Source organism: Halichoeres trimaculatus, unplaced genomic scaffold (genome assembly GCF_033239565.1).
Source record: "Halichoeres trimaculatus isolate MK-OKI-2021-1 unplaced genomic scaffold, fHalTri1.1 fHalTri1_scaffold_21, whole genome shotgun sequence".
NCBI lineage: Eukaryota > Metazoa > Chordata > Actinopteri > Labriformes > Labridae > Halichoeres > Halichoeres trimaculatus.
This window is the reverse complement of record NW_027437199.1, coordinates 17,555,053-17,571,148: the sequence shown is the minus strand read 5'-3', so window position 1 is coordinate 17,571,148 and position 16,096 is coordinate 17,555,053. Positions and strand designations below refer to the sequence as shown.

The 16,096-nt window shown below is 40.0% G+C and overlaps 2 protein-coding genes across 2 annotated transcripts in view; one reads left to right on the top strand and one right to left on the bottom strand.

The window, feature by feature from the left end:
- cacna2d4a (calcium channel, voltage-dependent, alpha 2/delta subunit 4a) overlaps nucleotides 1-16,096 on the bottom strand; it is a 125,569-nt gene that overhangs the window by 57,800 nt on the left and 51,673 nt on the right. The window lies entirely within an intron of this gene.
- lrtm2a (leucine-rich repeats and transmembrane domains 2a) overlaps nucleotides 1-16,096 on the top strand; it is a 36,557-nt gene that overhangs the window by 8,904 nt on the left and 11,557 nt on the right. The window contains exon 2 of the mRNA XM_074697699.1: nucleotides 1,475-1,669. Coding sequence (XP_074553800.1) covers nucleotides 1,588-1,669 — 82 coding nt within the window. The 5' untranslated portion in view covers nucleotides 1,475-1,587. The remainder of the gene's footprint in view (nucleotides 1-1,474; nucleotides 1,670-16,096) is intronic.

Genomic DNA, 16,096 nt, shown 5'->3' with positions numbered 1-16,096 from the left:
TCCAGAGTGGACTTTTTCTGAAAGGCTTCCAACACCATTACTGTGTAAACTCGCAACAATGCTGGCATTTCAGTGGAAATGCTGATGTCGTACAGATTTGCGCAAGTGCATACAACAGTATTGTTGTTACGATTGTCGCGGACTACTGTGTTGCTCTTTGCGCTTGTGCTGCCCAATCTGCTGACTAGTGATGGTGTGATGAAGCCTCATGAGGCATTAAACCACTTGAAGCAAATGGTTCAAGAAAGGGTTCATCTCTTGAAGCTTCATTTGCACATGAAACCCCCTGCTGTTCAGGTGTATAATCACAGGCAGTTATATCGACCACATAGTGTATGATTCATTGAACTTTTTTGTCTGTTTATGCTCTTGGGAACGACTGTCAAATATTAAAAAAAAAAAAAAAATTGTAATGAAGCAAGCCTCGATACACGCTTTGCGGAAACGCCCCCTCTGTTACTCGGTACATGCTTCGAAGCCCCGGCACAGCTCATAAAAACACTACTGCTGACTGTCTTTCAACAAAATGTGCATCTGTTGCTCCACTTCTGCTCTTATCATTCATCAGTACACCAGATGATCAGTTCAACTCTATTTTGGTGGAGATCTACCAAAAGCTGCTTCTGGACAAGACAGTTATAGCGCCATCTACAGGCCTGGCATGCTTACTACAGCGTTTTCAGTCCCTCAGCGTTTCTGTTTGAATGCAGATTTTTCCACCACGCTTTCAGATTATATGTTGTCATGTAAAAGGGGTCGACATCAGTCTCCAATCATCCTCCTCTTACTGCCTCACTGTAGTGTAGTTTGATGATATCATCCACAGAAATGGACAGGTGACTGTCACTGTTATTCTTCACGTTTTAACCCTCTTTCCACTTAAACCCTGGTATTTGTTTCCTCTATTCATCTCTGTATTCCCCTCTTCCTGCCCTCTTCCACATGTCTCTTTCTATGTTTCGCCCTTCTCTTCCTCCTCTCTTCCTGTCTCATGCTTTCTGTGTCAGTCTCTGTGCCAGACAGGAGCAGCGGGGGGTCCGTCTGCGGGAAAGCCAAAATGACTTGTAGAAACTGCCAAAAACAGGGGCGTCCATACTTTATGCTTATCATAGCGTGGAATTTTCCTTTGGCACATGCGTGCTCACACACACACACACAGATGGGCATGCAAAGGCGTGAACCAATACGTATGCAATTACAGGGAGTGCAACCTTTTCATGTGCCTGAGAAGGTCTCTGCACGAGCACCCTGCTGCTCTTGCCTCCATTGCTGCAGGCGCAAACATATGTGTGTGCATGTGTGTTTCTGCATACAAGTTAGTTCTTGTGACGTAAAGTGGAGAAAAAACGCTTTTTTATTTAATTTTTTTAAATAATTATTTTTGTATCTACGATCTATTAATCCACCCGTGTGTGTTGATTTCTGTTTATAATCATGCACTCATTCTCTTCTTTTATGTTTCTTTTTCTTCCAGGTGTTTCGGTGTAGCATTCTGCAGTCGCCGCCCTAGTGGAGGCTGCAGGCATGGCGGCTTGACGCCCCCATAGCCCCCTCCAACAGAGGAAGGCTGCAGCAGAGCTCTGTGTCATGCCCCCTCACACCCACCCCCCAGGGGGCATCGGCCTGCCCCTGCCTGGCTCTACCACCCACCACCACCTGACCAGACCTGGTGAGTCGACAGAAATGAAGCACGAGATTAAAAGAAAGGAGAAGAAAATGTTTCTCTGTTCTTACTCAACCTCTGCTTTATTTTATAAGCGTCTATTGTGCTCACAACTACACATGAAAGGAGGAGCTCTGTCTGTTATGACAGCTGCTAATGTTAATGTGCCCACACACACACTGCACACACACACACACGCTAACAAAGGATAAGGGCACTGAGCATGCTGGGCTACGTGCCAGTTCCCCTTTCTGAAATGCCACATTACTGTATGTATTAATACAGCCAGCGGTCTGTGGACACAAAAGCATGCAGAGGGAATGATGGGAAAAGACCTGCAGGTTATTTGTCTGCCTCTCTGTTTTTTTTTTCCATCCAATTTGCCTTATCTCCTTTCCTCTTCCCCTCTCCTATTTTCTTCTCTCATTCCCCACTTCATTTTTCTCACCTGTCCTCCTTCCTCTGTCTTTTTTTTTTTTTTTTTGCTTAAGACCTCTCTTCTTTTGCTACACTGTGGGGAATCAAAACAAAAGTCCATCAGAAGTCAAGTAGCATAGCAACAGATTGAACGTCCGTGTGCATCCTCATGTATGTTGTGGATGGATTGTGCTCTTGACAAGATTCCAGACACTTCTTCGGCTAATAGGCAAACATGAAAGCCCGCCTCTGTCCTCCCCCCCGCCCTCCCTCATTTGCAGCACGTCGAACATGACATAGCGTCTGCACACGAAGACATGCTGCGATTTCTACAGGAAATAAATGGCTTAATAAAGAATGAGATCATAAAACAGGGATCTTTGTTTTCTGCCTGGAGAGGTATTATTGCTCCAGAGATGTCTGGCGAAAAACGCCCCCACATAGTGCTGTAACACCGGGGACACTAAATAACAAGGCAGCACTATCTGTCAGAACCTCCACACATGCTCACACCACCTCCAAGTCTTCAAAGGTGTACCTTTTTTTTCCTGAAATCATCTGTTTTTTCTGTTATTGCATTAATTTAAGGTGAATTTACTTCATTTTCTGTCTACGTTTTTGACTCATACCATAAATATTACATTAAAAGTATCACCCAAGCCTTTTAGGAGTAGATATATCAAATAATCCCCCTGTCAGCTATCAGAAATATTCCTCTTCAATTACAGTCTTTACCACGCAATTACATTCTTGGCAGAAACCAAACCCACTGTTGCCAAAGCAGCAGTCCCTCTCCGAGTTTGACTCAGTATTTTTTCACAACAGGTGTTCCGTCTTCCATGTTTCCTCACTGTCTTTTTGCATTCTCCCCTCACTGAGCAAATGCTTTCTGGTCCCTCTCATCCCGCTCCACACTGTCTCACACACACACACACACACTCACACGAACGCACGCCAAAGCTGTGAGTGATGCATGTCAAAAGACTAGAAAGAGGTTGAGACGTCCCATCGAATCAGAGCTGTTGAATATGTCAGGCGACGGCGCTGAGGATGACAGAGTTCAAACCGTCAAGGGTGTGCTTCTCTTCTAATGCTGATGAAGTTCGTTTAGAAATGGGGTTTGACAGACAGAGAGGACATAAAAGATGTGTTCCGATCCAATTTTCTGGTGATGTTGCGTGTGCAAACTGAAATCAAAGGTGCGCTTTGAACAGAAGAGCTGAAGCGAAATCTGACAGATCAATGAGAGAAACAGCGAAGACTTCAGTGTCAGCTTCAGTTGGATCCACATTGAGCTAATAGTGCAAATGTGATGAAATGTTTTAAACTGGAGGAGGAAGAAAGTGAAAAGAAATGTCTGAAATGTGAAGAATTTGAAGTTTTTTTTTCTTTCATCTGCTTGATATCAACCAAGATCCTCGAGGTGATGTTGACACGGTTTATAACAGCAAGAAAGTCGATCCATTTCACAAGCAGCAAACAAACCACATCAGCTAACTTTTGGACCACTCATCCAGCACTGTGTCCTAAGAGAATGCCACCAATGCAATCAAACGTGGATATACTCACATCCCACATCAAATTAAACAGGAGAAACTCAGCTACAAACACCATCAAGTCATACTTCAAACAAACTTTCTGTTTAATACTTGAGTTATTTCTCTGAGCCAGTGACATAAAAAACAATACTGACACCTCTGAACAAATTTCAAATTTCTCTTGTGTTCCGTTTTTTTCTGACACCAGAATAATTTAAATAGACCTTGTAGATGCAGACATACACTCTTTTTAATTTGGGAATGTCATTTTTCTAGCAGAGACCCAAAAAAGACGCCAGGGCTTAAAGGGTTAACTACAAAGTAGTTGCGGAATTGTTACCTCTGCCAAGGAGGTTGTGTTTTTGGGAGAGTTTGTTTCTCTGTGAACAACATAACTCAAAAAGTAACAAATGGATCTTGATGAAATTTTCAGGAAATGTTCAAAATGGGATAAGGAAGAAGTGATTAAATTTTGGAGGTGATCTGGATCACCGTCTGGATACAGGATTTTTTTTAAACGAATTTATTTAGCGTTGTGAGATAGGGCCGTTCTTACCATATGTGTATATGACTCCAGGATAAATGGTCAGAATGCTTTGCAAAACAATACAAGACAAGGTCACCATAAATTCTGACAGATGTAAAAGTACGATCCAGATCCTGGCAATATTCTGGATACTAAGATCCAGAATATGAAATATGTACTGGGTCATTATAATTTCCAACACCGTCAGGTAACAATTTATCATACAAACCTGCAACTAACACCAAATTGTAGCAGACAGTCTGCTGGAAGGGAGTATAACATTAAAGTAGGACTAAAGACACCTTCTTGTTTCACAACAAAAACCTAAATTCAGTTGTAGACTGTTAAGGTACTAAGAGTGTTCAGTAAAAAATCATTTGAATTTTTGTTGTCTTGCTTAAAAAAGCTTTTAAAATGGATCATATTCTGTGATTAAAAGAATCTGTCATGACCACAGAGTGTATGATAAATGAGCACATGTATGTGACTTCACCCATCAGTTCCTCAAACATAGTTTTGTAGCCTATTGTCGTTGGGAGCCATACTGGAAATGTATTTTCTTTCAGTTTACCCAACATAAAATGTATCCTTTGAATTCTTTCATAATCCAGAGGAGCTGTGTGTATCTGAGGAATGTGTGCTCTATGTCTGTATTATCTAATTCTCCAATTTGGTAACATTATGAGCACCAATCACTATGCAGTGCGGTGAAGCTCCCTGACAACAATCAGCAGGTTGGGACTTCAAGTGTCAGTACTCGCTGACCCGTGAATGAGGAGAGTTAGCAGTGTAGAGTCTGTGACAGAGGGTGGAGCAGTGTGACACACAGCAGACAGGATGATGCACGACTTCAGACTAACTGCAAACAAACATCATTCTTCACCTTCTCTGCACGTCTGCAGAGGTGTGAGAGGTCTGCATGACAATTTTTTAAAGAGAAGAATTGATGTGAATGATGGTTAAAAACTAACTTCATTTCTGATTTTCATAAACTTTGGTGGTTTTGATACTTATGAATATGGTAAGGGCCAATTATTTATACAATATGAGTGCACTGCATTTTGTTCAATAGTTTTTTTTTCCACATAAACTCTATTAGTCATAAAAGTAAAAAGAGGCAGGTGGAAAAAGAAACTTGTTTAAAAATCTTCACCAAAAGTCAGACTCATTTTTTTTTCACCATTCAAAGTCTCCTTTTAATGTTTGAATATACTCCTTTCAAGAAATAAATCATTGACTATATGGACAGTAAACTTATTAACGCACTTGAAGCTAACAGCATTCAATTCAGTCTTAAATATACATGAAATTCATCAAGACTCTTTGTAAGAATTTCTAGAAGTTCATTTGACATTGGTCTCATTTGATTTCCCCCATCATTTTGTAATTAATGAATTATAACAAATCCCTAAAACCTGAGTTATTTAAGTAGCATCCGTTAACTAGTTTAACTTGCAGGGTTTGTGATTATAATAAAAAGTGAAAAAAATAATTCCAAAACTAAAAAGGACAGAAATTACAGGGTTAAAGATGACAACAAAAGTTTAGAAAGTGCTAACTTTGGATGAGTGAGTTATCATGTGAAAAAGACAGAAAGAGTTAGCCAGGGGAAGTGAAAAAGACAGGAACAGTTGGAAGTGGAAAGAGGGAAGAGGAGGAGGAGGAGATCAAAGAGTTTCACTGAAAGAGAGAAGCTGCGGAAGAAAAGAAAAGGATGAAGGAGGAGAGGGGAAAGAGGAGAACAGAGAGGTCCGTGAGTGACACACACAGGGACCATATGGTGCCTCCAGGCCTTGGTGATCCCAGCAGACTGTGACACACACACATACACACATACAAGCACATACACACAACACATAACACACAAACAAACACACACTGCAGCTTATCTGATCATGCTGTGTGTGTTTATGCACTCTGTTGCAGTCTCAGAATAAGCCGGCAGATTAAGTGACCACATAGCTTCTAATCAAAAGAGTGACAGGGACTGAGACAGAGCGAGGGGATGAAGAACCAGAGGATTTGGGTCTAAACGGAAGAATAACACACTGACCGAGGCTTAAACCTGTGGTTTGGACTAGAGCCAGAATACACTCACTTTGGCCTCTTTGACGTATGCACTCCTGGAATTTACTAGAAATTTCCAGAAGCTCTGAGCCTGAACACCTATCATTTATAGCATGAGGTTTTTATGAATCTGAGGAGAAGAACATACTGTGGAAGCCATAATGCAAAGTCACTTGAGATGTACAGTCCTACAAATTTCTTACATTGAGTCACCTGTTTTGAACCGAAATTTTATTCTGAGATGTACAGGAAAAGTCCAAGATCACGTAATAAAATTGTTGAATTAAAATGCTTTCTGGTGACCAGATTTCTTTTTCTATTTTTTCCCTTAGTGTTTTAATGTTTTGCTAACTTTGCTACATAGGAAACTTGAAAAACTTGGCACATTTCAACACCAAATGTACTACTCAGTAAAAAATCCCTAACTAAATTTGCTACAATTAATGTCAAAGCAACTTTTTAGCAAGCTTTGAGGTAGGCTACTTGCAGTCAATGTTGAGCTTACTCTAAACAAACAATAAGAAACAAAACAAAAACCAATTTAGGTAAAGATGAGTCAATCTATCAGTCTAACAGACCCATAGAACAAATAATTGATTCCTAATAATTAATTAATTGTTGTTTTATTCTATTGGAAGGCTCAAAGTGAGGTCACCACAAAAACTGCTCCCCCTGGTGGCTGGCTGCAGTATAGGTCAAAAAATCCAACTGTCCAGTCATCCCAGATGGGCTGTGGTCAAAATTTAGAAAATAAATACATCTCATAGAAATGTTTCCCACGTCCCATTGTTGTGATGAATTGAAGATACAATTTGGCTGCCTTGTATACAAGTCCTCTTTTTTTGGAAGAGTTTCGTTTGCGTTAGTTATACGAGGTTAAAAACTAGGTTTTACGTCGTGTTTAATGATGATTGACAGCTGCCATTCTTGTGTATTTTTTTTCCGGGTACTGTAAAATATGTCCGGAGGTAGAGTCAAGAAGTGATTAGACTCTTGAAAGAAAAAAAAAGATTATTTTCATCCACTCAGATTCTCCCAGAATCCCTCACAGTCTCTACTGCGCAGACTCTGGCTGCACAACTACTACCAATGGCAGCGTCTGTGCTATGGGGTATTTTGGGTTCAAAACCGTACAATGGTAAATGACGAAGCTGTCCACTATACATACAGTCTATAACTGGAAGCTGTAACAGATTTTAGGTATCTCTATGTTCAGAAATCTAGCAAACCTTTAGAACAGAAGCTTGACATTGCCGTAGCATTCAGCTGTAAACTTTTAGCATGACTTCAAGTTACAGAGTGGTTACACTGTTTGTATTTCCTCTAGCCTTTGGTAAAGATTACTTGGTTCATGACTTAAACAATGTTTTTTTTTAATATAATGCATTCCCTTTTTGAAAAGCCGGTTGGTTTAACTGGTTAAGACCACCACTAGCTGTAAATCTGATCCAAACAAACCAATCCATCTCACTTTGTTGGGAGCAGGTGGCCCTCCCTGACATTGCGGTGATCGTTTGGCTTGGCATGAAGCCCCGGCAAGGTGACACAGTGTTTGTATAGCATTAGAGTTTGGAGTGGAGCCTGATCCCTTCGCCCTGTGTTATATGAGACTGTGAGTTCAATAGAAACTAGGACGACAGGTTGTTGGCAGACTACGCAAAGCATCTGGCAAACTGAACGCTGTAATCAATCACTATTTTAATGTCTTTGATGGTTAATTGAAAAAGTTAGGCAAAGAGTTGGTGCTTAAACAGATATATTTTCAAACTGGAGAAGGATGATTTTCTCACCATGGTACCAAAGCCTTATCGCGCTGATCTTTCCAGGAACACAGGAATATAATCCTCTGTTATGGCAACATGGATCTGACCCTTGACCTCTTTGGTGATGGCTTGTTATGTTTGCCATCTAGGAATTAATATCTGCTCTTGATACAACCTTGAACCCCAAGCTTCACCACCGCCCAAAGCATGCAGAAACCACATCCCTGAGAGAAAAGTACCCAATATTTATTTTAAAGAGGTTTAGTTTGGTGCAGGTGTAACTGTAGTCTGCCAAATACAGAGCTCTGTCCCACTTTCAAAGGACACTGGCAGAGATAAATCTGGATAATCCTCTGCACCACAAACAGCACCACTCCACTTCAGCACTTGCTGGAGATACTGATACAGTATTACACTCAAATAGACCCTGAATAGATCCAGATTGAACCTGTAGTGGTATGATGATCACAGCAAGGACTATTCCACTGGAATACAAGGACTTTATTTGCTCAGTAATGACAGAAAATAGCTGATAATGGTCTTGGATAATAAAGCCATTGGGGATGTGCTTGATTTTTCTTTGTTAACACTCCACAAGTCTTTGAAAAGGGCATCCAATTAGCAAGATAAGAGATCTACAAGCACATCTAACATCAGGTTTAGAGATATCACCTCACTATGTATCTTTAAAAATGATGTTTTCAATGCACTAAAGAGGAAAATAACCAAGACCACAGCCCTGTGACTCAGATCAATAAAATCTTTCCCTCCTTCCCCTTTCCAGAACAAGTGGGCCCATTATACGACCTGTCACACACCCAAGACACAATCTTATCTATTCTAGTCACACAAATAAGGATGTCATCAACGCCAAGTGTCCTTCATTTTCTCTCCAAATTCTGAAAGCCTTGGATGAAGGCCCAGCTGATTGGTCAGAGGAAGAACTGACACATCCATCAAATATACGGTGTCATGTTGCTTAACTGGTTTCATTTCACTCTTAACTCATCATTTGTCTCACTCAAATTATTCCCCCCTTGTTCCTGCTTCTTTATCTCCCCCACTCTGTCTAATCCGTCACTCCGGCTAATTAATAGCAGCTATCGTATAAAGAGATGTCGCTGTGTGTCATACCTACCCATAGGCGATGCTTTTATGTGTGTGTCCCGACAAATTGATGCAGATAGCATCAATTAGAGAGGCAGATCAGCCCACATGTTACCCACACACACACCTACAAGTTTACACGATGAGTCCGTCCAGGCAAAGCAGGATTCATCATGGGGGAAATGAAAAGGGGGAGACAGAGACAGAAAGAGGGAGAGGAAGGGAGACAAATGGAGAGGAAGACAAGAGTGACGAAAATAGGGGAGAGAGAGTCTGAAAAAAGTGATTTTCTACAAAAACTACTCCTCTCCTCATCAAACCGTCAGCAGGAGCAGAGCTTAAACCCCTCACACTCTGTCCCTACTTATCCACACATACTGCTGTGCGTGTGAGTGTGTGTGTGTGATGGGATTATTCATGCTCGAGCCTAGTAGCCGGGCAGCAAGGAATATGTATGTGTGTGTGTGTGTGAGAGAGAAAAAGAGATAATGTGGGTTAAATGATGGGATTTGATGTATAGCACAAACTTCTCTCCCTGTGTGCCTCCTACAGTCTCCTGAACACCGTCTACAGCACATGGTTGCTACGGTAACGCAGCATTACCACGTCACTGGAGGACTAGCTTGGTGGTACAGACGGGACCTTGATGTTAAATATGTGTGTTTTGTATCCTTTTAAGGCTCTTAACACTGAGCTCTGGAGAACGCATGCATAACGTGAGGTATAGTGAGTATAAGGACACACACACAGGCAGTCAAGGGCAAATGCTAACACACACACACACACACACACGCAGGTTGGCTGGCTATTTTCCATCTGCTGACTACATCAGGTCTCAGGTTACAGAGATCAGACGTCTAACAACCTCAGACAAATTAGCAAACACTGTTGCTTGAAGAACAGGTGATAAATCATAAACCTCAGCCCCCCATCGACACTTGACTCAAAATATAACATCTCCATTATTTCTTTTATCTTCCATTACCCTGATCTCTTCAAAATTTAATGGCGTTAAACCAAGATGAACCCTTGTAACCAGAATTGAGCTCTAATCACTTTACGTAAGATAAACAATCATGTATGATGACCTGGATATTGTGAATACAGTAAATACAGTCTTTCCTAGACTTTCTGTTTTTTTTTTTGTTTTCTGTGGTTTCAGAAGCTTAAAATTCAAAATTTGTTTTTTTTCCTCTCTCTTTTTTTTAAAGGTAACAGTCCATGCTTGAACTTTTTTTTCGCACTGCAAAAAAACTAAAACCTTATATAGTGTTTTTGTCTTATTTTCAGTAGAAACTGTCTTTTTAGACTTCATGTTACTTAAAGACAAAAATGAGGTCTGAATTGCTTGTAACAAGAAAAAAAATCTGCCAATGGATCAAGAGAAAAGTTACGTTTGTTAAGACATTATTCTAGTTCTAGGTAAACTTTCAAGTAAATTTTTCTTGTTCCGTTGGCAGATTTTTTTTTTTACTTGTTACTAGGGTTGGGTACCAAATTAGGTACTTTTATGGGTACCAACTGAATTCTGTCAAAAGTACCGAGTACTGGTTCACGTAAAATCAAAAGGTACCATGTTTAGGTGCCTTGTGACTGTGAGGGAGTGGAAGAGTAGGTGTTTTTCTATGCCGGACATGAACACAGCATTGCAAGGTTATATGTCGAAGAATAAACATTTTAAATTAAAAATAAAAAACCTTTTATTGTTAAATTATCTTAATTATTTTTTACCACATTAACACCAAAAGTACCAAAAATGGTAGCATTGAGTACCAGTACCGATTGGGTACTGGTGCCCAGGTACCAGGTACCAGGCATCGGGACTGTATTGTTTCAAATGTGAAAGGTAACCATCCTTACTTTTAACAAGCAATTCAGACCTCATTTTTGTCTTTACACAACTTGAAACAAGACAATTTTCTGGACCGATACGCTAAATGTGGCTCATATTGGGTATAACAAGACAATTTTTTCCCAAAATAAGACAAAAAAAACTTGATAAGGTTTCAGTTTTCTGCAGTGCTGGCTCTACATCAAACACAAGCTCAATGTGAAGACAGTCACCAAAAACAGAAAAAAACACAAGTCTAAAACCTTGATATTAAAGATACGATAAGAAGAAAACACCATCTACTGTTAATTAGAAAATATACAGATCCAAGAGGATCTGTGATTCATTTTGTGATGTCTTTAATATATGCACACAAATTAGTGAAATCTAAATGTACGATGCATCCGGTAAATAAACTAGAATCTGTCAAGACTGCTGATCAAGGCTGCAACTTATTCGATCTCAAAACTAGTCAAGACATAAGAATTCAGGGTGCAGATATGGCCTGGTTGATCACATTGCACCCTTTGAGGTTAGCCCCTGAGTGGGTGGCCCAGGTCTGAATCCAGCCTGTAGTCTCTTTGCCACGTCACTTCCCTCCCCTCTCCTGCCTGCTTGATCCACTGTCGTATCTCCTGACTGAAGGCATAAAAAAGCCCCTCAAAAAGAAAATGGTCACTCAAGACATATAAGTCCATGATATACAAAGACTATACTGTGTATTTTGCTTAACTTGGACAGACATTTCAAGCAGAAACACTAGTAAACAGTCTTTATTACTAAGATATAGTGTTTTTTTTTTTTTAACTAAGTTTTGATCTCAGCTGGTTGTCAGTGAAGAAGTTCGACATACTCTTTGACAACCGCAGAAATATCTGCAATTTTCACCATTTCCAAATCTCAAAGTGCCTCACCTGTTTGATCGACAACTGACACTTATGCTTCGTTTGTTATCATACAGCTTTTAATATGCTACAGCCACTGTTTAGTGTGTGTGCTGCATTACGATGAGATAACAATGGTATGATCTTTGGATATTTGAATATTTGAAAATCAGGATCCAGCCCTATTAAACAAACACAAAAATATGAGTAAAGGCATAAAATGAACTCATTTGTCAAACAAAAGCAGGTAAATGTGGCAAACTTATCTGTAATATTTGAGCAAACGACGATGTGGAACACTTTGAAGTCAGGAGACGGCGTCATGTGAGTTTTTCACAGACAGCTGGTGACTGCGGTAATGAGATAGCACTGAGTCTGTCTATGACATGGAAAACAGCTTGGCCTCTGGTAACATGCAGCTATGCTCGGTAACATTAGTGTCAGCCGTGATGACATCATAGCCGGGTCCAGTTTCACGCTTGGGCCGAAGGATCTAAACGTACACTTTACAGCTGAGGCCCCCTGTGTTTCTGAGTAGTGTCGTCTTGGAGATGTGTCAAACATCACCGTACTAACAGGACAAAACCAGTTTTATTTCCCTGTTAAGAATGGTTAAAAATAAGGACAACATATTAACATGGGTTTAAAAATAGATCCATGTCTGTGGGAGTTTGTGGGTGTAATACGATGACACTATAATCCTAAATTTTCATGCAGATTAAGGACTCAATATGCAGAAAGTTCTGCAAGCACACGCTGACAGTTAATTACTGTTGAATCAACCCATGTGTAATTGCATTTCTTACAGCTTCACACACACATGCATGAACCTTTGATGTGAGTGTGTGTCAGTCAACATGCTAGCAGGGATTTTAGACGTGCAGAAAAAAGATTACAGAAAGATATCAAAGACTGTAGGTTGAAAAATGCTACCTAAGGGAAATCTTCACCATTTATTGATATTTAAGTAATTTTTCTTTATTTAAGATGAAGACAAAATGACACTGTAGACTGCACTTCTGACAACCGGAGGGGTTCTTTAGGGGTCTGATGGTTTACATCCCTGTAAGAGCTGCCTCAGTCGTCTTGCTTCAATCAAACAGGAACATCTTGTTGCATTTTAATGCCGTGTCTTAGTTTGTTTCCTGCCTCTGAGAGCATTGCCAGCCTACATTTGCCAAAAATGTCAGCACTTTTACGCCGTGTGTTTGGGGATTCTTATAAAAGATTCAGTCCGGAGTCTGTTTGGACTGAATTAAACTGCACAGAACCACTTAAACTTATTTGGGCTGAACCTCACTCCCTTTCTTCCTCTTGACTGTGTGGCTGTGAGCCTTTTTTTCTCCTTCTGGTTTGGCTGTGTGGAGCGCTCCAGTGAGAGGGAGAGGGATAGAGAAAGAAAGAAGGAGTGAGAGAGGATTTGGAGCAGCTAAAATAAGCCAAAACAACAACCACCTCCTCCACGAGAGCAGCTAAAACCACTCATAAATGTTGGAAGATAGAATGCAGCACCGAGAGGAGGGAAGGAGGGAGGGAGGGGGGAGTGAGGGGGAGTTTTAGCGTACAGTAGGAGAAGGGCTGCGGTGAGGAGCAGAGGAAAGACAGATTGAAGGAAGAAAGGGAATATATTTTTGAAAATAAAACCCCTATTGCATGCTGAAAGAGATGAACTATGCACAAAGCCGACCACAGTTTGAAATTTGACATGATGTGAAGGAGAAGCGGAAAATATACAACATTTCTCACTCCATTTTCACTCCTTCTGGGTTGTATAACAGTGCTTATACCTCTGAGCTACGTTGTCCGTTCAAATCGCTTGCACTGCTGCACCTTTTCAATCCTGTAAGGGAGAAATTCACCGCCACAGTGCAACCAAATCCTTCCTGATTCCTTCTGAGCTGCTCCAGAGAAAGATTCAACTTCTGAAGAATTAAACCTCAAAAGTAAGATGACACAAAATGCTTCAGGATACTTCCGGATCTCTTTTCTTACATTTCATCAGGGAGTTCATTTTTCCTGGAGATTAGGATTATACCATAGGATGGAAAAGAGAGGGTAGCTTATACTTCCTCATGTTTTTCTACCACGGCCTCTTTTTGAACCTTTTTGGTCCAGAATTTGAGATGAAGCCGTGTCCTGTTTGGGGGGAGGTCATGCTCTGTCTGGCAGGTAAAAAGTGTCTGGAAAAGGTGCTATTTCTGGGCCCCTTGTCAGTGCTTCATTTCAGAGCTTTACAGTGTAGTTTTCAGGGTTTTTAACAACCTGAAACATAATTCACTCTATTTTCAACATGGCTCTCTTTGCTTTCATTGAAAAGGACAGCTGCACAGATAGGACATGTGTGGAGAGGGGATGACATTCACTAATGGTCACAGATCAGGAGTCAAGCCAGAAAATAGTGCATGGAGGACTCTGTCTCTGTATATTTGACGCTTACTCCACCAACTGAGCAAAAAAAGCAGCCCCTGAACACCATTTCTCATGAAAAAGTCTCAGTTTCAAGGATAAGTGAAATAAATCTTCAAATCTCTGGATATTAATAATTCAGTCAGAAGTTTTGCACTGTACCCTTGGGTGCTGAAATGCATTAAAAAGGAGCCTTTGATTTCAGTAGAAATTGCCTAACTTTAAGCATTCCAATGAAAATAAAATATTTTCAAACCAAACCTCAAAAGAATTCATATTCAGTGACAACTTAAGTTACATAAGAAATATGTGGGAACTGTGGAAAACAACCTCATGTCTAGAGTTAGACAAGATGATTGAGATACTACATGACAATGTATGGAGCCATTGTTAGCGTAGCATAGTTTAGCTTAGCATAAATGCCTAAAATTGAAAAAGGCTAAATGTAGTGAATTTATTTTCTGCCAATACAAAAAAATTAATAAATTAAAGGTGTCTACTTCAATTTTAAACTCAAGAACTTGGTCTGGGCTCACTGTGAGAAAACAACAGGCTAGCTAACTCTCACTGTAACCAGTTTGATAAACTAGGTTAGCCTCACTAGTTTTTCCTTCTTGAAAAACTTTGGTGATTTTGATATTAAACCGTGAAAAAAATGGTTTAAGGAAAAGTTGATTTGGCTAGCTTTCTACAATGTTAGTTGTTAGCTTTGGCTTTTTAGCTTTAGCTAACTGACATGGATGCAGTAACAAGGGCAAAGTTTCACTAAATTTCGGCTGAATGAATTGAATGAGTCTGTGATTGTGGTTGACTGAAATAGCATGAAAAATGCACAATTTTTAAAAAATAATTCTGAAAATTTGTGTTTGGTAGATTATTTGTTTGTTGTACCAATGCTTAGCATTAACTCGTACAGCACTCTGAGGCCTGTTTATTTAATTTTAAAATGATGCTACATTTGTCAGAAACATACATTTAAGCTGAGGAAGTTGGTTGCACCAGTAGAAAATTTGCTAAATTTTTCTGTCAATGCCGAACAACTTATTCTGCCCTTTATTGTTGTTTTTAAAATACAAACAGGTATAAGATTTATTGCAAAGGATCATTTTCATCGAGCAAACACAAACTGTCTTACATTTTGTGCTAAGTTTATTTCTTGAATTTATTGAGGAAGACACACACACAGGTGTGTGTTGCTTCAGTTTATCTCCTCTTATCATCTGTACTTGATCTCACCCTCTCATGGTACATTGGGACATCTGAATAGAACAGAGACGTGGTTAATATTATTTGTAACACCTGTTTCTTTTCTAGTACGACAACTAGGCTAAGTGTGTTAAATCATTCAGTTCCTCTTTTCATTCTAAATGCATTACTCATCATTTATCATTAATTAGGCATAAATCCACTGTCTAGCCACTGCTGAATCTGTAATTTCCTACAGTCTCTCCCCACTTAAAGTACATTTATGACTGCTTTAAAGGGAATAAAACATGATTTCAAAAGAGCTTCATATCAGATCAGCAGTGAGATACAGACACCCTGAGGAAAGCGAAGTTACTTCAGGAGGAATGATATGACTTTCATTATGCCATCACCGATATATCTTCTGATATTCATCACTTCTGTCACCTTTTTAAACATACTGCAATAAAGACTGGGCTGTAAAGGGCTATTTCACAGAATTTCATCACATTTAGTGCCAGACGGCCAATATGTGTGGAGAAAGGGAATTAATTCTTGACTGGGAGTGAGCGGAGTGTGCTGGAAAATGAGAAGGAAAGCAAATTCAGAGGATAACAGATGGACCATCAGAAGGAGAAAATACAACAACAGTGAGCTGGTGAGACATGGTGTGACAAAAGGCAATGGCACGCTGAGAAATAGATGCTAA